The 25,582-nt window shown below is 39.4% G+C and overlaps 1 protein-coding gene across 1 annotated transcript in view; it reads right to left on the bottom strand.

The window, feature by feature from the left end:
• Nucleotides 1-10,019: 10,019 nt before the first annotated feature.
• LOC100653797 (zinc finger protein 883-like) overlaps nucleotides 10,020-25,582 on the bottom strand; it is a 66,405-nt gene continuing 50,842 nt past the window's right edge. Inside the window, exons 3-5 of the mRNA XM_023540520.2 lie at nucleotides 19,548-19,674; nucleotides 18,346-18,496; nucleotides 10,020-17,702 (exon numbers count right to left, since the gene is read on the bottom strand). Of these exons, the coding sequence (XP_023396288.2) occupies nucleotides 16,154-17,702; nucleotides 18,346-18,496; nucleotides 19,548-19,674 (1,827 nt within the window). The 3' untranslated portion in view covers nucleotides 10,020-16,153. The remainder of the gene's footprint in view (nucleotides 17,703-18,345; nucleotides 18,497-19,547; nucleotides 19,675-25,582) is intronic.

The raw sequence follows: 25,582 nt of genomic DNA, 5'->3' as shown, positions 1-25,582 counted from the left end.
TTCATCTAAGTTGCAGTAAACAAGGTCAACACATAAAAACCAGTTGGGTTCTATACAACAGCAATGAACAATAAAAAAAGGAAATAAAAAAAATTCCATTTACAATAGCATGTAAAAGAATAAAATACCTAGGAATACATTTGGCCAGGGATGTGAAAGACTTACACAAGGAAAAATACAAAGCACTGATGAAAAAGGTTCAAGAAAACTTAAATAAATGGTAAGATACCCCGTGTTCATGTCTTGGAAGATTTAATATTGTTAACATGGCAATACTACTGAAGTATCTACAGATTCAATGCAATCTGATAAAAATTCCAACAGTCTTCTTTAATGGAAATGAAAAAACCAATCTGCAGTTTTACATGGAATGGCAAGAAGCTGTGAATAGCCAAAGTAACTCTGAAGAAGAGCAAAGTAGGAGGATTCACAATTTTGATTTCAAAATGTACTATGCAACTAAAAGAGTCTGATTCTACTACAATAATAGACACATATAACCACAGACAGACGATCTACAGACTGGAAGAAAATCTTCATTAACCATATATCCAGTATGGGTCTCATATCGAAAATATACATAAGGCTTCAACGAGTTAACAAAAAAAGGTAAATAACCTAATAAAAAATGGGCAAATGATTTGAACAGACATTTCACAAATGAGGATATTCAAATGATCCACAGCGCATGAAAAGATGCTCAACATCATTAGTCATGGAGGAGGTGTAATCAAAACCACAAAGAGATACCACTACACGCCCACCAGGAGGGCTAAGATAAAAAGGAAAACAACAAGTATTGGTGAGAATGTGAGAAGATCTGAAGGTTTAGCCATTGTGGGTGAGAATGGTGTATAGCCACTACGGAAAACACTTTGGCAGCTCCTCAAAAGTTAACCATAGAATTACCATATGACCCAGCAATTCCAATCCTGGTATATACCTAATAGACTTTAAAAGCAGTCACATAAGCAGACACACATTCACCAATGTTCACTGCAGCACTTTTCAAAATAAAAAGGCTTGGAACAGTCTAAATGTCCATGAATAGATGAACGGGTAAACAAAATGTGGTGCATACATACAATAGAATACTACTCAACCAGAAAGATAAATCGTGATACATGCTACAACATTGATGAACCTTGAAAACGTTATGCTGAGTGAAATCAGTCGCAAAAGTACAAATATTGTATGATCTCACTTACAAGAAATAACAGTAATGGACAAATACGTAGAGACCAAAGTTTATTATTGGTTACCAGCGACAGGAGGGATGGTGAAAAGAAGAGGCATTGTTTAGCAAGCAATGAGTTTCTGTTTATGGTGATGGGAAATTTGATGATGATTATGGTCGATGTTTGCACAACATGATTAATGTAACTGACATCACTGAATCACACACCTCAGAAATAATTGGAAAATGTGTATACACACACACACACATATATAAACAATAAAAAAGAAAAACAAACCTCAAAAAACAAAACAACAAGATACTTAACCCCACTGGGAGACTAAGATTTTAAAAATGGAAAAAGAAAAAATGTTGGTGAGCATGTACAGAAATTGAAACTCTCTTGAATTGCTGGTGGGAATACAAAATAGTAGAGGTGCTGTGGAAAACAGCTTGGTGACTCCTCAAAAAGTTAAACATAGACCTACTACATGAACCAGCAATTCTACTACTAGATATATACTTGTGACTCGAAAGAAGCAATGCAAACAAACACATGTACACCAATGTTCACTGCAACACTATTCACAATAGCAAAAAGGTGGGAACAACCTAAATGTCTATCAATGCATGAATGAATAAACAAAATATGCATACATACAATGGGACACTACTCAGCCATGAAGAAAAATAACATCCTTTTCCATGTTATAACATGATGAACCTTAGAAAACATTATGCTCAGTGAATAGCAAAAGGAAAAATGTTGTATGATCTCATTTATATGAAATATTTAGAATATGCAAAGTATAGAGATCAAAGTTCAATGACGGTTACCAGGAGTTCGAGGAAGGAGAAAAACAGGCATCATGTTTACAAAGCATTGAGCTTTTGTTTATGGTGATAGAAATTTGGCAATGGATTTGGTGATGCTTGCGTAAGAAGTCTGATATAATTGGTATCATTGAATTGTACAGGTGAAAAATGCTGAATTGGGAAACACGGTGTTATATATGGTTTTAGAACAATACAAAGAAAAAAACCTGCAGGCAAATATAGTACGTAAAACAGATTAAACAAATCAAAAATGAAAAGGGCAATGTCCAAATCTCATTTGGATCCCAGCTTTAAAAAATCGACGACTATAATAGCTACTTTTGGACAGCTGGAGAAAATTTCTTTTCTTGTGTGGGTCACTGGAGATTCAGTTTCTTTTGTTTTTAACCATTAAATGTATCGTAATAGTGAATTGGACAAATGAGGCAATATCTTAACAGCTTGTGAGTCTACATCATGGTTATGGGTGTTCCTTTTATTGGAAGTACAGATTTTCGATTTCAACTCACAGCGACCCTATGGGACAGAGTAGAACTGCCCCATAGAGTTCCCAAAGAGCACCTGTTGGATTCGAACTGCTGACTTTTCAGTTAGCAGCCATAGCACTTAACCACTATGCCACCAGGGTTTCCAGTTCATTCACATATATGGACAAATGAGGCAGTATCTTAACAGTTGGTGAATCTATGTCATGGGTTATGGGTGTTCCTTTTATTGGAAGTAGATTTTCTTTAGATAAGAAATTCAAAATAAATACATGGAAGAAATTCCATTTGACAAAACTCATCTTGTTTATGTAAATTCAATTCCAATTAATGCTAGTAAAATAAATGAGCCTGTGTGATCTTTCTTCTTAGAGACTCCTGTATTTTAACACCATGTAGGACTGTCAGAGCTCTGAAACTGAGGTGAGGTGGAGATGACTTGAGAACAGGTGAGTAGAGTTTTATCATGGTATATCTGTATCTATCTTTATTCATACACTCATACATTTATCTACATTAAATACATGGGCTTCTTAATGAGCTGAAAAACTTTATCTTTCCACCTGAGTATGATTTATTAAACTTCATTAAATAATAACTAAATCCAGAGAAATTACACCCAATTTCCACTGGAACACACCAGAATCACTAGGTCCAAGAGGACAGAGTGAGGCTGGGGCGAGGGCCTCCTTGACACAAAAGACGGAGATAGATTTTCCTTCTGGAGAAAGAACACAAATGTTGCTTTGAAGCCTTTGGGAGGATGGAGCCCAGCAGATGACACAGCGCTGCCTCTACTTCCCAACGCACTTCTTCTTGGGGATCCATGCTCAAGATGGCTATCCTGATCCCAGCAGTTTAGATGAGCTGCAGGCTGGGGAGGTGTGGGCAAAAGAAGCTGAGCTCTTGGGGGAGGGGCCACACCTCTGGAGAATCCACTGAGGTCGGAGCAACCAGGAACCAGCTAGGGTCTAGCAACATGTGACCCTGCATCACCACCTTTGGACCCTCCCCTTCCTCCTGCATGGTGACACGTTGACTCTGCCTGTTACAGGAGAAAAAACTTCAGACATAGGGGTGGATGGATTGAGTAGAAAGAGGGCTGACTACCCACTGACCTGCTAAGTCAGGTGTACGCATCTATTTCTGGATTCCACAAAAGGAGAGGGTATGGACCAGGCTTCAGGAATTGCTGTGATGAGGTGCAATGCCCACTTCCTGTGGCTGGAAGCTGAGAATTGTTACTTTCCTTCCTGAAAAGACCTGGGCTCAGAACAGGCTGACAGTGATAGTGGTGGCATAGCCAGGAGCCCCATACCCATAGGTCTGTGGTCTAATCTAGACTGATTCAGGCCATCCCCTCCTCTCTGCAAATGCAGAGCTACCTGTTAGATACGCTACCCACCTGAATGTACCTCCCTGGCACCAGTGCCAAACAGAAGTGTGCTAGGTTCCTTCAGAAAGCAGCCTCTCTAGATCTCAGAGGCAACTGGAATTATACATTGCTGGAGAGAATACGAAATGGCACAGCCCCTTTGAAAAACAGATTGGTAGATTCTTATAAACACACCTCAACATAAAACAAAAATTCTCACAACTGGACCAATAAGCAACATCATGCTAAATGGGAAAAAATTGAAGTTGTCAAGGATTTCATTTTACTTGGATCCACAATCAACACCCATGGAAGCAGCAGTCAAGAAATCCAAAGATGCATGGCATTGGGCAAATCTGCTGCAAAAGACCTCTTTAAAGTGTTCAAAAGCAAAAATGTCACTTTGAGGATTAAGGTGTGCCTGACCCAAGCCATGGTATTTTCAGTCACCTCATATGCATGTGAAAGCTGGACAATGAATAAGGAAGAGCAGAGAAGAATTGATGCCTTTGAATTATGATGTTGGCGAAAAACATTGAATATACCACGGATTGCCAGAAGAACAAACAAGTCTGTCTTGGAAGAAGTACAGCCAGAGTGTTCCTTGAAGCAAGGACGGAGAGACTTCGTCTCAAGTACTTTATCCTTGGAGAAGGACATCATGCTCGGTAAAGGAGGGGGTCAGCAAAAAAGAGGAAGGCCCTTGATGAGATGGATTGACACCATGGCTGGAACAATGGGCTCAAACATAGCAACAATTGTGAGGATGGTGTAGACCGGGCAGTGTTTTGTTCTGTTGTACGTAGGTTCACTAAGAGTCAGAACTGACTTGATGGCACCTAACAACAGCAACCATGATAGCAATCCCACTCCCAAGGATATATGCAAGAAAAACGAAAACTTTATGTTCACATAAAAATCTGTGCAAGAAAGTTTATTTTAGCTTTATTCATAAAAACTAGAAATGCAACACTCCTCCAAATGGCAAATACACAAACTGTGGCATGTCTCCACAACAGAATATGACACAAAAAGGAACAAGCTATTGATACACTCATCAACGTGGATGACTTTCAAATTATTATGCTAAGCGAAAGGAGCCAGAATAGAAAATCTACATAGTGAATGATATTTACAGGGCCAGTTGCCAGGAAGTCTTTGACAGCGCAACGTTGGACCAAAAAGGGGCAGCAAGAGGGAGGTTTTGAAGACAAGAATGAAACTGTTCTGTACCACGGTACTACAGACTACCAGACTTTATCCATTTTTCAGCTCATATAACTATGTTTCAAAAGTTAATTACCATTTTCCAATTTTTAAAATAAGGTTAAAATTTTTACAAGCAATGAACAATAAATGTAAAAAAGTAAAAATTAGGGAGAAGCAAATGAGAAATTAATCACAATCTCACCTTTGGAAAAAAATCCCTGTTAATGTAATATATCACATCAACAGTTTAAACAAGAAATAACATGAACGTACTTAAGAGTTACAGAAAAAACAGCTGACAAAATACAACACTCATTCAGAAAAAAAATTCTCAGCAAATTAGGAAAAGAGAGAAATGTCCTCAACTTGATTAAAAACATCTACAAAAACCCTACAGTTAACATCATAATTGTTGGCAAGAAGCTAGTTGCTTTTCTGCTAAGATTGGGAACATGGCAAGGATGTTCCCACTCATCACTCCTATTCAACATTGTACTAGAAGGCCTAGATAATGCATGAAAACTAGAAACAGAAAGAAAAGTAAACAGACTCTTAAGGAGAAAACAACCTTTTTTTGCATTTGAAATTATTATTTATATGGGAAAAAAACTCATGAAACTAATAATTGGCCGTATTAAAGTTACAGGATAAAAGTTTACATACAAAAGAAAATCGCTTTCCTGTATGTCAGTAAAGAACAATTACAATTAAAAAATTGAAATTAAAAACAGTAGCATTTACATTTGTAACAACAAAATGAGACAGTATAAATCTAACAATATACATAAAAGATCTGAGGAAACCTACAAAACTCTCATAAAAGAACTCAAAGAAGGTCTATATGAAGAAATGTCCCATGTTCATGTATGAGAAACTCAATATTGTTAAAATGCCAGTTCTTCCCAAAGTAATCTGTGCATTCAACAAAATCTCAATCATAATCTCCGAAGTTACTTTGTGACTACTGAAAAACTTTTTCTAACATTTATATGAAAAGAACAAAGACTCAGAGTCGACACAATATTGAAGGAGATGAACAAAGCTGGCAGACTGACATGACACCACTTCAAGACTTACTCTGATAATACAGTAATCAAGACAGTGTGGTACTGGCAAAAGAATAGACAAATAGACCAATGGAACAGAAAAGAGAGCCAAGAAATAGACAAAAATATAGTCATCTGACTTTTGAGTAAGGACCAAAGGTAATTCAATAAAGGATAACCTTTTCAATAAAGGGTACTGGAATACCTGTATATCCACTAGCAAGCAAAGGGACTGTAGGCACAGACCTTACACCTTTTGCAAACATTAACTCAAAATGGATGAAAAACCTAAATGTCAATGCAAAACTATAAAACTCCATGATGACAACACAGGAGAAAACCTAGGAAATCTTGGTTTGGTGATGATTTTTTAGATACGACACTAAAATCACGATCCATGACAGATAAAAAGGGCTTCATTAAAATTAAAAATTTCTGCAAATGTTTTCTTACCTATATATTTTTACATGAACTTTATTTTCACATAAAATCTATGCAGGAAAAAGAAACAAAAATAAAATGGTTAAAAAATATATAACTTCTGCTCTGCAAGACACAAGACAAGAAAGGAGACTTCGGGCAAACATGGCGCCATAGAAGCACCATGTCGTCCGTCCACAGCAAAGACACAAAATACTCAGTAAAACGGAGACAAACGTCATTCTTGGAATCTGAAGTGTCAAATGAAGACATGAAAAGCACAGCCAAACAACGAATTGAAGAAGAAACTGACAGAGGACAGACAGCAAGGAAAGATAACTGCAGATTTTCCTTATCAGCGAACCCAGCATGGATCTGCCATCTTGGACTCCTGTTGGAGATCGGCTGACAGAGAGCATGGAAAGCAGCTTCACCGAGCTCCCAGCAGCAGACAGAGCACTCGGAAAGCAGCAATACATGCTTTGTCAACCCCTATCCTCTCCCCGCTGCTCTACCTCCAAGCCTCCTGGTATTGGCTATGGTAGCTCAGCCACACGGGAAGTGCTACTTGGATTCGCCCCACCCACATCGCAGATCAGCAGACAAGGAGTATGGGAAAGCAGCTTCACAAAGTTCTCAGCAGGAGACAGAGCACCCGGTCACAAGCGATATACCTTTTCCTAACCCTCACTTTTCTATCCCTCCCCCTTTGGCCTTCTCTGGTTTCCGCAAGACACAGTGTCTTGGCCAGGAGGCAACTGCTTCCGCCCCGGGCCACTTGGATTGACCCCACCCACAATGGCCGGATCCCTGAGCTCACGTTGCTTCTTTTCATGTCTTTTGGTTTCTTCCGGGCCTCCTACCACCTCCCCCTCCTTTCTCTCAAATACCTAGCTCTGTGTGCCATCTTTGTGTCTTCTTGAAAGTCTGTGAAGCCCTGCTCGACTGGGGAACCACTCCCCCAGCCCACACCACCACACTGGTGGAATCCCTGATGCTTTTTTGCTTGTTTTGCTTCGTTCTGTTCTGTTTTTATATTTTCTTTCTCTTTTCACACTTCAGAGCCCCTTCTAGCCAGGCTGCACAGCATGGCTTAGGAGCCATTCCCCCAACCTGTGCAGCTGTGTAGATAGGATTCCTGGGGTCATGTTTTTTTCTTCTTTTTCCTCATCTTTCTTCATTTCTCAGTTCTCCTCTATCTATACTTAACTTTCTTTTCCTGTGTCCTGAATACCTGGTGATGTGTGACACCTATATGCCCTCTAGCCAGGCTATACTGTGCAGCCTGGGATACTTCCCCAGTCTTCACGGCGGCAGCAGTGGGGCCCCTGGGGCTTTTCTTCTCCAAATTTTTATCCAGTTTTTTTTTTTCCCTTTCTCCATTTCTTGGTTTCTTATCTCTCCACTCCAGTGGCAAACACCCTCTGCGCTTTTTTATTTTTGCTTTGTTTGTTTTTGGCTCCTGTTTCTCTCTCCTCTTTCCTGTACCCATATTAGCTCCATACATCACAACTTCCCCTCCTCTTTTCTGCCTACCTACACTGTGTGCTGAACATCACACCTCTGAGAAGCATGGGCACAGCCTACTGGAACCTGCCTGGCACTGATTCCTGCCCCGCCCTGTTGGCCCTAGTACGTGCAACAAACAATCCACGCCAGCCCCTCCCCTTCATCTGGCCCTGCCCCGCTGCACCATATCTGAGTGACCGGCCCTGCCCATTGGACAAGAAGGTGAAAAGTATCATTTGACTACATATGAACAAAGAACACACAGCCTGCCTGCTCAGACATAACCAAATAAAACAAAAAAAACAGGATGAAACAAACAAATCTACAATCAAGAAATGAAGAAAATAAGTATAGAATGCCCCAAAGACTACAGAAGACATCAAAACATATTAATAAAAAACAGGACAGAATGGCTCCAGTAGGCATCCAAAATAAAGCACCAGATGACTTTCCAGTAGAAGAAAAGGCACTAGAACTACCTGACAGGGAATTCAAATCCTGAATATTCAGAGCTATCCAATTTTTGAAGCAAAAAGCAAAGAAAAATGAGGGACAAAAAGACAAATTTATGGAAAAGACAAATTCATGGAAAATACAGACAAAAAAATGGAAGAATTCAGGAAAATAATACAGAAAAAATGCGAAAATAAATTCACAACTAGAAATCATACAAAAATAATAATTAGAAATCCAAAAGATAACAAGATTTCAGAAATGGACAGTGTCACAGAGGGGGTGAAGAGCAGGTCTGAAATGATGTAAGACAGGATCAGTGTAATTGCAGACAAACACTTGGATAAAACCCCAATTGAGGAAAAATCAGAAAAGAGAATGAAGAAAAATGATGAAACCTTGAGAACTATGTGGGATACAATCAATCAAAAGCAAAAATTGGCAAGTGATAGGAGTTCCAGAACAGGGAGAGAAAATAGAAAACACAGAAAGGATCACTGAAGAATTGCTGACAGAAAACTTCCCTCATACCATTAAAGATGAAAAGCTGACGATCCAAGAAGCTCAACAAAGCCCATACAGGAGAGACTCCAAAAGAAAAACACCAAGATATATCATAATCATACTCGCTAAAACCAAAGACAAGGAAAAAATCCTGAGAGCAGCTCAAGAAAAACAAAAAGTCACATACAGAGGACAAACAATAAAACTAAGCTCTGGCTAATTCAGCAGAAACCACGCAGGCAAGGAAGGCAATGGGATGATATATGTAAAACCTTGAAAGAAAAACATTGCCAACCACGAATAATATATCCTGCAAAACTTTCATTCAAATATGATGGTGAAATTAGGACATTTCCAGATAAACAGAAATTAAGGGAATATGTAAAAACCAAACCAAACCTACAAGAATTATTAAAGGGAGTCCTTCAGTCTGAGAACAAACAACATCAGACCACAGTCTGAATCTAGGATCCAAGATTGTACCAGCTAGATAACAAGGTAGGAAAAGAATTCTCAAGGACTATCCCAAACCAAAAGAACTGCAACAGGGAACCAGAAAGGCAACAAAGTCAGAACAGTAAAAGAGAGAATAAACAGTGTAGGTATAGAACTTTCTAATGGCGAGGAAGGCAGGGCAATACCAAGTAATAACAGACTGGTTCAAACCTAGGAAGATAAGGGTAAATTTCACGGTAACTGCAAAGAAAGTTAACAAACGTACTCATCAAAATAAAGAAGAAAAACATAAAGTCGCAATAAAAACAAAACCAACAAAAACAAAAGACACGAAAAAGAAATCCACAAACAAAAGGAATTCAGCACAGGAGAGTAAAAGGAACAAAGAAAATGTTAGTGCCACAAAAAAAGCACTACAAAATAACAGCAATAAACTCACAGCTATCAATAATTACACTGAATGTAAATGGCCTAAATGCACCCATAAAAAGACACAGAGTGAAAGAATGGATTAAAAAAAAAAAAAACAGGATTCATCAATATGCTGTCTACAAGGGACACACCTCAGAAACAAAGACATAAATTTATTAAAAATCAAAGGATGGAAAAAATATATCAAGCAAATAACTACCAAAAAGGACAAAGGTAGAAACCAAAAACTAGGAGAAAATCTTTTCAAAAACATATTTGTGATAGAGGACTGTTGTATTAAAAATAAAAAGTCCCAGAGTACCACAAAAGCTTTGTGTTTGGCTGCTAATCTAAAGGTTGGCGATTCAAACCCACCCAGTGCAGCCACAAAATAAATGCCTGCTGATTTGCTTCCATAAAATTTAATGCCAAGAAAAGCCCGCGGAACAGTCTACTCTGTAGAACCATGAGTTGGAATCAAGTCAACGTCAGTGGGTTTGATTTTTAATTTGATATTCAAGATATACAAAGAGCACTTAAAACTCAATAAGAAAAGACAACACGCAATTGGAAAATATGTGAACAGACACCTTACCAAAGAAGATATACTGGTGACAAATAGGCGTGTGAAAAGATGCTCAGCGTCATTTATCATTAAGGAATTCGAAATGAAAACAAGAAGATGCTGCTACATATTGATTACAATGGCTAAACTCCAAACCAATGACATCACCAGGATGTGAATCAACAGGAACTCACGGTCACTGCTGGTGGGGATGCAAAGTGGTACAGCTAGTTGTACAGTTTCTTACAAAATTGAACGTAGTCTTACCACATGATCCAACAATTGCACACCCTGGTATTTACCCAAATGAGTTAAAAACCTATGTCCACACAAAAACCTTAGCACAAGTATTTATAACAATTTTATTCATAATTGCCAAATATTGGAGGCAACCAAGATGCCTTTCAATTGGTGAATGGATAAGCAAAGTGTAACGCATCCATACACAGGAATATTCTCAGCAATAAAAAGAAATGAGCTATCAAGCCACAGAAAGACACGGCAGAACGTTAAATGCATACTGTAAGTAAAAGAAGCCAATGTGAAAAAGTTGCATATGATTCCAACTACGTAACATTCTTGAAAAGGCAAAGCTAGTAAAGAACACTGGTAATCACCAAATTCTGGGGGAGATAGGAAGGGATGATTAGGTAGGGTACACCGGATTTTTAGGGCAGTGATTTTTAGGCACTGAAAAAGACTGTTGCTAAATAGGCAGGAAGGAAAGAAAAGACCAAAATTCAAGTCAGAAAAGACTCGGAAAGTTGCTCTTGAATGTGTAATAGCTACAGCAAAAGGAAGAAATGATGAAGTAAAACAACTGAACAGAAGATTTCAAAAGGCTGCTTGAGAAGACAAAGTATTATAATACCACGTGCAAAGACCTGGAAATAGAAAACAAAAAAGGAAGAACACACTTCGCATTTCTCAAGCTGGATGTCTACACTTAACCTCTGGATGTTTCATTGGAATAATGTTTTTATATATTGACAAATAAGGCAAAATCTTCACAATTGGTGAATCTAGATCAGGGTTACAGGCGCTAGTTTTACTGGCGCTGCTTTAGAAGAGCAATTAAAATTAAGTTTAAACAGCAATTAAAATTAAACAGCTAGGAGAAAATCCACCTGTCAAAATTCATCTTGTTTATAGTAAATTAAATTCCAATGTCTGCTATCGGCATAAACATGCCTACATTGTCTTTCCTCTTACACACTCCCATAACTTAAAGCTCTGGGGGATTTTTAGGGTTATGCAAGTGAGGTAAGGTGGAGATGACTTCAGAAAAGAGTTGAATAGACAATTTCTTTATGGTAAATTTGTATTTATATTAATTCATTCACTCATGGATCGATTTATGTTAGATACATGGGCACCCTTTTGTTGTTAAGTGCTGTTGCACAGATTTTCAACTTACACTGACCCAAGCTGACGGAGGAGAACTGTGCCATAGGGTTTACTTCAGTGTAATCTTTATGGTCACAGGTCACCAGATCTTTCTCCTGTTGAGCCGCTGGGTGGGTTCGAACTGCCAACTTTTCAGGTACTAGCCGAGCACATAACGATGGCACCACCAGGGGTCCTTAATTCATAATCTAATGACCTAAAAAAGATTATCTTTCCACCAGCATATAACTAACGAAACTTCAATAACCATGATGCATTGCATTGGGCAAATTTGCTGCAAAAGACATGTTTAAAGTGTTAAAAAGCCAAAATGTCATTTTAAGGACTAAGGTGTGCATGACTCAAGCCACAGTGTTTTCAATTGCTTCATATACATGCAAAAACTTAACAATGAATAAGGAAGATCGAAGAAGAATAGACACCTTTGAATTATGGTGTTGGTGAAGAATATTGACTACACTATGGACTGCCAGAAAAATGAAAAAATCTGTCTTGTAAGAAGTACAGCCAGAATGTTCCTTAGAAGCAGACTTCATCTCACATACTTTGGCCACGTTATCAGTAGGGACCAGTCGCTGGAGAAGGACATTATGCTTGGTAAAGTAGAGGGTGAGTGAAAAAGAGGCTGCAACAATGGGCTCAAGCATAACAATGATTATGAAGATGCAAAGGACCAGGAAGTGTTTCATTCCGTTGTACACAGGATCACTACGAGTCGGAACTGATTGAATGGCACCTAATAACAACAAAAACCGCCACCTAAAGATAGAGAAATTGCACCCAGTATTCACTGGAATATGCTCAAATTGCCATGTCAAAGGGGGCAGGATGAAGCTGGGGCCAGAGTCACCTTAACACAAAGGTGGAAATGCTTTTTCCTTCTGGAAAAGGATACAACTGTTGCTTGGAAGGTTTCAGGAGGGTAGATCCACCATATGAAAAGGCCAAAATTGTATTTCTTAACCAGCCTCCTCTCAAGGGCCCAAGCCACAAGCAGGTGTCCTGATCCTAGCAATTCAGAATGAGCAGTAGGCTGGTGTGGGTAAATGTGGTTGAATTTAGGAGGAGTAGCCACAGCTCCACTGATGCCAGTTCAACCAGAACAAGTAGGCGCTAAAAGGAAAAAACTTTAGAGAAAGAGGTGGAGGAAGTGAGTGATAAAATGGTTGATTAACGGCTGACCTGTTATCTCAAATGAACACATCTACTTCCAGTTTCCATACCAGGAAGAGAGGACTTTGGTGTCACAGGACTTTGGTGTCATAGGGTACATTCTGCAGCTGGGAACTGATGAGAAACACTATGTTCCTTCTAAAAAGACTTGGTTGAGCCCTGGGTTCACACCAGGCTGGCAGTGACAGTGATGGCATAGCCCAGAGTCCCATACAATAGACCTGTGTGTCTAATCGATATTGTTACAGGCTATTCTTTCTCCTCAGCAAATGCAAGGTTGCCTATCAGATGAGCCACCCACCAAACAACTACCCAGATGCGAGTCCAAACTGAAGGGTTTTAGTTCCTCCAGAAAGCAATCTGTAGATCCCAGCAGCAACTAAAATAATACATTGCTTTTGGAATACAAGATGGCACAGCCCCCTTTTAAGAACACATTGACAGTTTCTTATAAGGTTAAACATACATCTACCATAAGATAACAATCCCACTACTAGGGATATGTGAGAAAAATGAAAACTTTGTGTTCACATAAAACCTGTTCAGAAATGTTTATATCAACTTTATTATAACTGGAAACCAAAACATCCTCCAAATGGTGAATACACAAGCAGTGTTATGTCTATAAAACGGAACACTGCACAACAATAAAAAGGAACAAACTAGCAATGTAATGAGTCTCAAAGGAATTGTGTTAAATGAAACCAAACCCACAGCTGCCGAGTCAATTTCGACTCATGGCAAACTCACAGGATGGAGTAGAATTGCCCCACAGGGCTTGCAAGCAGCGGCTGGTGGATTCAAACTGCCAACCTTTTGGTTAGCAGTGGAGCTCTTAACCACTGTGCCACCAAGACTCCATGCTCAGTGAAAGGATCCATAAGGATCCCTAATCAAAAAGCTACACAGTGCATCATATGCGCAGGGACTGTTGCCAGGCCTTCACGGTTAGGGAAAGATTTTACTAAAAAGGGGCAGTATGAGGGATGTTTTTGGAGGACAGAGAGGTACTGTTCTGTACTTTCATCGTGCTATAGATTATAAGACTTAATGCATTTAACAGCTTACATGCCAAAACTGAATTACTCTTTGGATATTTAAAAAAAAAAAAAATCCTTCAGTGGGAATCAATATTCTGATGTGTGGCTGGGCATTTATCGTAACAACTCCCTTCCCTCTGATAGACACTGATTTACACTATCTACCACTATTATCAACAGACAGCAGCACAGAGCCCAGGGGTTTCCATAGGATGCTAAAAGGGGAATTGCTGGATCAAATGAGAGTCTAATTTTCAGCCTCCATTTCAAGGCCCTTTACACAAAGAGTCCGTGAGGCGGCTCCCAGTTCACTATGGGGCAGAGTAGCACTGGATAAACCTCCAGGCCCAACAGCCACTTATCTTGTCCCTACTAACACAGGACTCTTAGCTGGTGTCTTCTCTTCTCCAAGCCCTACAGTGGGTGTGTACATCAGGTAGAACAGAGACCACTATATTAGCCAAGAAACTTCAGCTTCAGCTCCTGACTGGACACAACTCTCGGAATGTCAGAATTATCAAAACTAAGGCTCTGTCAGACTCTGTCACTAAGCACAGGCTATAAGTTGATGCAGGACTGAAGCTCCACTGCAGCTAGCTGAGATTAGAGCATTGTGTTGGTACACAATTGCCTTGGGCCTCAGAATGAACCATCCTTGCACGAAAACTCTGTTTGTCACACCAGCATTTGAGAGGAGTCCTTCTTGTAGGAAGACTTTGAGTTAAAACTTCGTGTGTTTTCTTCATCAGTAAACCAATGATCATAATAACGAAGGAAAATGAGATGCGATGTAAAATAAGTCCATGACAACACTAAACAGTACAATCCTGATCCTGTTAAAAACATTGCTTTGCATTCAAGGAAGGCTGAAAGGAAACACTCAACATACCAAGAGTGCTCAGATTCAAAGTGAATTTAATTTTTTACACACTGTTCAGATGAAAACAGTTTTCTACAATGGGAACATGCTGATTTATACTCTGAAAAGATACTTAAATTCAACATAGTTGATAAAAAGAAAATAGACATTAAAACACTCATGTGCTGATGAGACATTCTAATGAACAGAATTTTTATATAAATGAATCAAAATGCAAACGCTATCAAAATTCATGTCCTAGAATTGAAAGGATATTTCAAGTGGTATTTATCATCTTAATGTTTACGTCAGAAAATAAGGGGATCTTGAATCGCACGGCATTAAGGAAGCGATAAATTCCACGTGTTTAATTTTTGTAAGATTTCTTCCCTAGTATGAATCTCCTTGTGCACAAAGTGGGATATTATGTGATTGAAGGGCTTCTCACAATGTTTGCAGAAATGTGTCTCAGAAGTCTGTGAGGTCTCATAGCCGTCATGAGGGTGGACACTGAAGGCCTCAATCACCTTTTACAGTCATAGGATGAATCCACAAAATGTAATATCTCACAGGTTGTCTAAAACTAGAAAAAGACATATCTATGATCCCTTTTTTTTTTTTTATGATCCCAGGTACCTTACGTTTGTTTATATGCTGTCTCTCCAGTGTGACTTCTCATATGCTGACTGGCTTTCGATATGTGAAAATTTATATGACTTTGGAGAAATACAAACATTTTCCCACATTACTTACACTTCCAGTTAATCTGACATGCATCTTCTCTTGGGATTGCAAAAAGAAAATGTATGCAAGTTATCCAACAACACTTACACATATGTTGTTTCCCTCTAGAATGCCTACTCAGATGTGTTCCAAAGAATAAACATCTGAAGACTTTCTCATATTACTTACATTCATAAAAACACTCTCCACTGTTTGTACATTTACAGAAGCAGAAAATATAAGTACTTTACCACATTCTTTATATACATATAAGTGTTCTTTCTACTACGCCTACCTTTCTTGTGTTTGAAATAAGAGGTATGAGCAACAGCTTCCCCACATTGACTACATTCATAAGGTTCCTCTGCACTGTAAGGTTACTGACATTCAATACGGACTGAGAACTAACTGCTTTCTCACATCCATTACATTAATAAGGTCTCTTTCCACTGTGAGTTCTTATATGTGAAGTGAGGTGTGAAAAAACTTTAAGGCTTCACCACATTACTTACATTCATATGGTCTCTCTTCACTGTGAGTTCTTACATGAGTGCTGAGGGATGAGGACTGACTAAAGGCTTTTCCACATTCCTTACATTCAAAAGGCCTCTCTCCACTGTGAGTTCTTACATGTATAGTGAGGCCTCCAGACTGACTAAAGGCTTTCCCACATTCCTTACATTCATAAGGCCTCTCTCCACTGTGAGTTCTTATATGGCTAGTGAGGGTTGAGGTCTGTCTAAAGGCTTTCCCACATTCCTCACATTTATAAGGTTTCTCTCCACTGTGAGTTCTTCTGTGTACAGTTAGGTGTGTAGAATGATTAAAGGCTTTCCCACATTCCTTACATTCATAAGGCCTCATCCCACTGTGAGTTCTTTCATGTGTAATGAGTTGTGAGGAACAACTAAATCCTTTCCCGCATTCCTTACATTCATAAGGCCTCTCTCCACTGTGAGTCCTTATATGTGTAGTGAGCGATGAGGCCTGCCTAAACGCTTTCCCACATTCCTTACATTTATAAGGCTTCTCTCCACTGTGTGTTCTTACATGTGTAATAAGGTGTGACAGATGACTAAAGGCTTTCCCACATTGCTTACATTCATAAGGCCTCTCTCCACTGTGATTTCTTATATGTGTTGTGAGGGATGAGGCATGACTAAAGGCTTTCCCACATTCTTTACATTCATAAGGCCTCTCTCCACTGTGAGTTTTCATATGTCTAGTGAGGCCTGACACCTGACTAAAGGCTTTCCCACATTCCTTACATTCATAAGGCCTCTCTCCACTGTGAGTTGTCATATGTCTAGTGAGGCCTGAGACCTGACTAAAGGCTTTCCCACATTCCTTACATTCATAAGGCCTCTCTCCACTGTGAGTTTTCATATGTCTAGTGAGGCCTGAGACCTGACTAAAGGCTTTCCCACATTCCTCACATTTATAAGGTTTCTCTCCACTGTGAGTTCTAGTATGAGTAATAAGACCTGAAGAACGACTAAAGGTTTTCCCACATTCCGTACATTCATAAGGCTTATCTCTATTATGAAATTTTTTATGTAAAACGAGGGATGAAGGATGACTTTTGGTTTTCCGACATTCACGCTTAGGATTCTTACGACCTCTCACATGCGTCGGAAGGGATGAGAAACTACGGCAATCTTTCTTCTCACCTTTGTCACATTCACAGTGTTTCTCACCAGTAATTGTTGTCACGGCATTCTTCAGGGCTGAGATACAAATGAAGTCTTTCCCACATACTTTACATTTATAGGGTTTCTTTCCAGTAAGAGTTCTCATAGGAATGCTTAAGTAAGAGGGACAACTGCAGGCTTCTCCACATTCCTTACCCTGACACGTATTGCATCCAGTGTGAGATCTGGTATGATGCTTACGTGATGACTGATTCACGAAGGCACTTCCACACTCACAGCATTCAAAAGGATTTACTTCTGGAGGATTTCGTTTTACCACAGTAATATCTGGAATCCGGGTGAAGGTTTTTCCACACTGATTGCTTTCATTATGCTCATGGAGGTTCTCTACCATATGCTTTCTGTTGAAAATAGGCAACACACTGTTGGAAATAAATTTGTTCTCACTTCACCTTTACCAAACACTGTGAAGAAGCGTGGGTTTTGCCCTGAGCTGTCTCATGTTTCATACATTAAATCATCTAGCAGAGATACTACAATTACTGTTTTTCTAAAATAGGCACATGCTTCACTTCACATCCACAATACGTTCTGTGAAATAAGACATTATGTGATTTAGACATCGTGCAAATACCATATTATATAAAGGCAGTCCCCGGCTTACAATGCCTGAATTACATACAGCCCATATTTACTAACCAACCCAAAAAGCCTATTATATTAAAAATTTGAGTTACATACAATGGCTTGTAAGAACAAATGCACACTACTTTGTGATGCACATAAAAAATTATTATTTGTACTGTCTTATTAACGATGTTTTAGTGTATCTGGAAGAGTTGCTTTATTCAAATTGGGATTTTTTTGTAGTTATTATAACCTTATCAGACCACAGAGGTACATGTGGTCAGACGATGCCCGAACATATACATTATGCAGTACATGACTGTATGTGCATGTGTATACTATATACATATATAAATTTCATGACACCTCAGGACTTTTATCTGAGGCAGTCTTTTCTCTCACTTGAATGACACTCACCTAAAATGTCTCTCCTGGTTTTGAGGCTGCTCTCCACTGACAAACAAGCTGAAGATTTCTCCTAACATAGAGGACGAACTGTTATTCTTCGTGAATTGCACTATTATATGTTCAATGGATAATTTTTCTTCATCATTAACATTTCCAGACACTGACCCAACGATTCAAGTTGAGGTTGATGATATGAAACAGAAAGGAAAGGAATTACCAGGGGCTGGGGGGGGGGAGGGAAGCTGCTGTGAATAAAGACTTAAACACATCTCACTGTTTCATAACTTTAACAATGGTTAAAAATTCATTTACTAAGAAATATTCCCATGAGGAATCAGAGTGATGGTGACATAAATAGATGTAATTAGAACAGGTAAGCAAAAATATATTAAATACATTACACATGAAATATTAAAAGAAGAAAAAAAGAAAGTATCTCTCCACGACCACAGGAGTAAGTGGATTGAAAAAGGCAGATAAGGAAGCTCAGGTATCTGTGAAGTCGTCTCCTCAATTAAAAAGAAATTTTTTCTAGCTCACTGATTCAAATCTCATTCCCTCTATACAAGGCTGGTCCTTCAAATCGTCTTGCTTTCCTGGTACTCCCTGACACAGCGGATAGGGGTGAATCCTATCTCCACTCTCCTCAGATCTTTCTCTTGCCTCCCCTGGGAAAAAATGGATTCGTATATTGTCTGTCTCGATGATGCTCATGGAGAAATACATATCCGACAATGTGCTCATTGAGGAATACATATCATGACAGAAGAAAGTATATAGAGCAATGAACACTTCCCTAATGCTGAACAAATACTTTGGTCTTCAGGGTCTCTGAATTTTGGCAAGTGTGAATATGTCTGCAGCAAAATAATCACTTCAAACTTGTAACAAACACAGTAAAACTTTCTACAAGGTCCAAAACCACAAATCTCTCAGTACCCCAAAGTGAACCCTGAAGACAATGCTTATACTTGCAATACTTAAAGAGCCACAAGGCTTTTAATCACAAAAGTAATAAAAATCACTTCAATATATAAGGCTTTATGTTTATGGGGAAGCCAGGATATTTCAGCTTCATAGCTCCAATGGCCTATGCCTGTTTTATTTAATAATTTATTCCAATTTCTCAGCCCAAGTATCAGAGCAAAGTCAATGAGTACAATATTTTTGTTCAATAAAGGATTAAATTTAAAAAATGATGCCATTCTTACCTATTGAAGCCAGGTTTCTGAAGGTTTCCATCATCACATCCTTGTAGAGTTTCCTCTGAGCAAGATCTAGCAAAACCCACTCTTCTTGAGTAAAGACCACGGCCACATCCTCAACAACCACTGAGTCCTAAAACATTGCACACATTCTGCATCAGCAAGGTACCATGTATTCCAACATATGCAAGAGGAAGGGTGAGACTAACAATCCTAGGGAACTATGAATTCATAGTGATTTGACATAAGGTTCTTTGTTCTACCAAGGTCTAATCTAGGGTATAGCCACCAGCCTCTTCTCTTCACTAACTATATTCACTTCCTCACTGACTGCATCCTGCCTCAGAGATTTCCAACATAGTGAAATAATCTCAATGCAGTTTGACAGCGGCTAATTCCAGTCTTATTCCCTTCTGTCTTTACAGTCTAGAACAGTAAGAGAACACGGAAGAAGTTAGTTTAGATCAACACTTCATTGTGAACAATTTCACCTCCTTCCATAAAAATACTCAACAAAACAAGAAGCACAGGGTGAAAGCACAGCAAGGTATTAACAACTGAGGAACACTGCAGAATGGTAGTTTTGCCTTTTGTCTCTAATACCCATGAAAGGCCCAGAGCCCCTCATAAACTGGGAACCCAAAGACCTGAGCAGGTCATATTTTCTTGAAGAACTCTAGAAGATCAGAGGGTGACAAGTCCACCTGCTGAAAAAAGGATATTTTCTTGAGAATTATGAATTTCATAGAGACAGGCAAAGGTACTTAAAGTTAAAAAGAGCTCAGATGTGAGAGAGGAAACATGAAAATTCCGATCTCCCCACAATTCTCAAATTTTGAAAACTGATGCAACTGTACACCAACTATTAGTGACCATACCCCTCAACAAACAAACCAATACACCCACACAAACACACTCTGATGTAATAAGATGACAAAGAGTTCTACCTCTGCAGAAACCGGAATAGCATGCCCTTATATTTGCTGACTGAGAAGAGGTTACAAATTCCTATTTGGTAGTGCCTGCACAACATGCTGAACGTATTCAATGTCACCAAATTATATGTGTAAAATTGTTCAAGTAGAAATGTTTTATATATATATATATATATATATATGTCAATCCATCTCACTGAGGGTCTTCCTCTTTTTCGCTGACCCACTACTTTGGCAAGCATGATGTCCTTCTCCACGGACTGGTCCCTCCTGACAACGTGCCCAAAGTATGTGAGACATAGCCTCGCCATCCTTGCTTCTAAGGAGCACTCTGGTTGTACTTCTTTCAAGACAGATTTGTTCATTCTTTTGGCAGTCTATGCTATGTTCAATATTCTTCAACAATAGCAAAATTCAAAGGTGTCAGTTCTTTTCCATTTTCCTTATTCATCGTCCACCTTTCACATGCATATGAGGCTACTGAAAACACCATGGCTTGAGTCAGGTGCACCTTAGTCTTCAATGTGACGTCTTTGCTTTTCAACACTTTAAAGAGGTCTTTGCAGCAGATTTACACAATAAATGAGTCTTTTGATTTCCTGACTCCTGCTTTCATGGGTGTTTATTCTGGATCCAAGTAAAATGAAATCCCTGACAACTTCAATCTTTTCTCCATTTATCATGATGTTGCTTATTGGTCCAGTTGTGAGCATTTGTGTTTTCTTTATGTTGAGGTGTAATCCATACTGAAGACTATGGTCTTCGATATTCATCAGTAAGTGCTTCGGGTCCTCTTCAGTTTCAGCAAGCAAGGATGTGTCATCTGCGAACTGCAGGTTATTTTATACACACACAGACACACGCACAGATGGGGCGCAGTGGTTAAAAGCTATGGCTGTTAACCAAAAGGTCGGCAGTTTGAAACCACAAGCCACTCCTTGAAAACCCTGTGAGGCAGTTCTACTCTGTCCTATAAGGTCGCTATGAGACGGAATCGACTCCACGGCAATGGGTTTGGTTTTTTAATTTGACAACCTCATTCTTTTCTTCATTTATCATGATGTTGATTACTGGTCCAGTTGTGAGGATTCTTGTTTTCTTTATGTTGAGGTGTAACCCATACCGAAGACTGTGGTCTTTGATCTTGATCAGTAAGTGCTTCAAGTCCTCTTCGCTTTCAGCATGGAGGTTGTGTCATCTGCATAACGCAGGTTGTTAATGACTCTTCCTCCAATCCTGATTCATAGTCAATAAAACCCAGGTAAACATCTTTCTGGTATTCTCTGCTTTCAGCCAAGATCCATCTGACATCAGCAATGATATCCCTGGTTCCACAGCCTCTTCTAAATCCGGCCTGAATTTCTGGCAGTTCCCTGTCGATATACTACTGCAGCCACTTCTGAATGATCTTCAGCAAAATATTGCTTGCATGTGATATTAATGATACTGTTCAATAAATTCCGAACTCAGTTGGATCACCTTTCTTGGGAACAGGCATAAATGTATATCTCTTCCAGTCTGTTAGCAAGGTAGCTGTCTTCCAAATTTCTTGGCACTTATAGCACTGCATCCATTTGTGGAAACATCACAATTGATATTCCGTCAATTTCTGAAGTTTGTTTTTCGACAATGCCTTCATTGCAGCTTGGACTTCTTCCTTCAGTAGCATCGGTTCCTAATCATATTTTACCTCCTGAAATGGTTGAATGTCTGCCAATTCATTTTGGTATTGTGACTTTATGTATTCCTTCCATCTTCTTTTAATGCTTCTTGCATCGTTTAATATTTTCCCTGCACAATCCTTCAATATTACAACTCGAACCTAGAAGTTTTTCTTCAGTTCTTTCAGCTTGAGAAATGCCGAGCGTATTCTTTCCATTTGGTTTTCTATCTCCAGGTCTTTGCACATGTCATCATAATACTTTACTTTGTCTTCTCCATCCGCCCTTTGAAATCTTCTGTTCAGCTCTTTTACTTCATCATTTCTTCCTGTTGCTTTACCTACTCAACATTGAAGAGCAAGTTTCAGAGTCTCTTCTGACATCCATTTTGGTCTTTCCTTTCTCTCCTGTCTTTTTAATGACTTCTTGGTTTCTTCATGTATGATGTCCTTGATGTCATCCCACAACTCGTCTGGTCTTCAATCATTAGTGTTCAACATGCCAAATCTATTCTCTAGGTGGTCTTTAAATTCAGATGGGATACATGCAAAGTTTTACTTTGGCTCTCATGGACTTGTTCTAATTTTCTTCATTTTCAACTTGAACTTGCATATGAGTAATTGCTGGTCTGATCAGCAGTCAGCCCCTGGCCTCGTTCTGACTGATGATATTGAGCATTTCCATCGTCTCTTTCCACAGATGTAGTCGATTTGATTCCTGTGTATTACATCTGGCAAGGTCCATGTGTATAGTCACCAATTATGTTGGTGAAAAAATGTATTTGCAATGAAGATGTCATTGGTCATGCAAAATTCAATCATGCGATCTCCAGTATCGTTTCTATCACCAAGGCCATGTTTTCCAACTACCGAGCCTTCTTTTTTGTTTCCATCTTTTGCATTCCAATCACCAATAATTATCAGTGCATCCTGACTGCGTGTTCGATCAATTTCAGACTGCGGAAGTTGGTAAAAATCTTCAATTTCTTCATCTTTGGCCTTACACATCTTTGGTGTGTAAATTTGAATAATAGTCATATTAACTGTTCTTCCGTGTAGACATATAAATATTATCCTACAATTGACAGTGCTGTACTTCAGGATAGATCTTGAAATGTTCTTTTTGACGATAAATGCAGTTTGTCATTCCTGGCATAGGAGACCGTATGGTTGTCCGATTCAAAATCACCAATACCAGTCCATTTGAGCTCACCAATTTCTAGGATATTGATGTTTATGTGTTCTATTTCATTTTTGACAATTTCCAATTTTCCTACATTCACGCTTCACACATTTCAGGTTCCGGTGGTTAATGGATGTTTGCAGCTGTTTCTTTCCATTTGGAGTCGTGCCATATCAGCAAATGAAGGTCTCTAAAGCTTGACTCCATCCATATCATTAAGGTCGACTCTACTTTGAGGAGGCAGCTCTTTTCCAATTTTATTTGGAGTACCTTTCAACCTGAGGGGCTCATCTTCTGGCACTATATCAGACAATGTTCAGCTGCTATTCATAAGGTTTTCACTGGCTAATATTTTTCAGAAGTAGACCGCCAGGTCCTTCTTCCTAATCTGTCTTAGTGTGGAAGCTCAGTTGAAACCTGTCTGCCATAGGTGAGCCTGCTGGTATCTGAATACTACTGGCATAGCTTCCAGCAACACACAATCCCGCTCAGTAACACAAACTTAAAGATTTGTGGGGGATAGCAACATATACTACATGATTATAGTTTATGCATAAGTAAATGAATTGACAGTAATGCTATCATGATGAGAGAGGTATTGAGAGTACAGTTATAACATACTTGTACTATACATGAAGTGACATACCGCTACTTTAAAGTGCATTGGGATTAGTTGTAAATATGTACTGCAAACTCTATAGCAACGACTTAAAGAAAATAAAAGGAGGTAAAATTGATATACTAAGGGGGTGAATATGGAATTGTATATAAAGTTCAATTGAAACCACAGGAGATGGAAAAAGAGTGAAAGAAAAAAGAAAAGAAAGAACAAGGGCAATGAATAGAAAACAGTAATAAACATGAAGACATTAATACAACTATAACAACGATCCCTTTAACTATCAAAGGCCTATATATACTAATTAAAAGACACAGACTATATTGTTCCAGACCAGTGAAGGACTGAATATGGCCATTCTAGTCATAGTCTTTGTAACTCCCACCAAATGACTGAGATTATGCAAATGAGGTACCTGTGGCACATCAAGGGTATTGGATAGCTTGTTAGTAATGTAAATAAGGTGCATGGCACCCTGGTGGGGTTGCAACCATGCAAATAAGGTGTATGGGACCCTAGCGAGGGGATTGGTCAGTTTGCCATCCCATTAGGCTTAAAATGAGCCATCCCAGAGGCAGGAAGGGATGATTCCTCCACTACCAAGAAAGAAGAGTCAGGAGTAGAGTGTCTCCTTTGAACCCAGGATCCCTGTGCTGAGAAGCTCCTGGAACCAGGAGACCAAGAGAGAAAGCTGTAACACTGACCCAGTAACCCAGTGCCGTTGAGTTGATTCCAACTCATAGCGACCCTATAGGACAGAGTAGAACTGCCCCATAGAGTTTCCAAGGAGTGCCTGGCGGATTCGAACTGCCAACCTTTTGGTTAGCAGCCGTAACACTTAACCACTACGCCGCCAGGGTTTCCTGAAGACAGCAAGAAGCGACAGCAGAGAAATAGCAGCAGCAGAGGCAGGAGACCAGTAGGAGATAAAGTAGCAAGCTTCCTGGCCCACAAAATGAGAAAGCTGACCACTTTCAGACAGGAGGCTTACTGGTAGACTAGGTTGTCTCCGGACACTTGGTGGAGCCAGGTTTGCAGACCCATAGAGCTAGAGCTGGGTGCCTTCAGGACAAGGCTGACTGGCTGAGTGGTGTGCCTCTGGGTACTTATCAGTGAGCAAAAAGAGCTTTGTAACATTTGCCCAAGAATGGCAATGGCTGAGGGGCCAGAGAGAGACGTGCCTGCGGGCATGGCTGAGGAGAGGCTGTCCTGATCAAAGAAAGGTATCCTGAGCATCCCTGAATCTGAACTGTAACCCGTTACTTCCCTAATAAACCCCATAATCGTAAGTATGGTCTGTGAGTTCTGAGTGGCCATTGCAACGAATTGTCAAACCAAGCAAAGCAGTAGAAAGAGCCGTGGGAGGGACAGCTGGTGTCAGAACTGGAGAAAAGGTTGGAGGGTAGAGGCATGTCTGCCCACCACCTCATATGAATCAGCCTTGGGTTGCTGATCTTGATTCTCATTCCCCCTTATGAAGTTAGAGGAGGTCAGAGGTCCCCTGCCATACCATTTTTACAGGTAGCATCAGGAGTGAAATTTGTTGCAATGGCTACAGACTAATGGAAGCGTGTAACTTTCCAAGAGAAAGAACAAAGGGGTGTGGGAAGTGAAACTTTTGATTCTTAGATGGTTACTTTGGTT

This window comes from Loxodonta africana, chromosome 3, assembly GCF_030014295.1.
Source record: "Loxodonta africana isolate mLoxAfr1 chromosome 3, mLoxAfr1.hap2, whole genome shotgun sequence".
Taxonomy (NCBI): Eukaryota; Metazoa; Chordata; class Mammalia; order Proboscidea; family Elephantidae; genus Loxodonta; species Loxodonta africana.
Note: the sequence above shows the minus strand (reverse complement) of the source record. Positions and strands in the feature narration are given on the sequence as shown.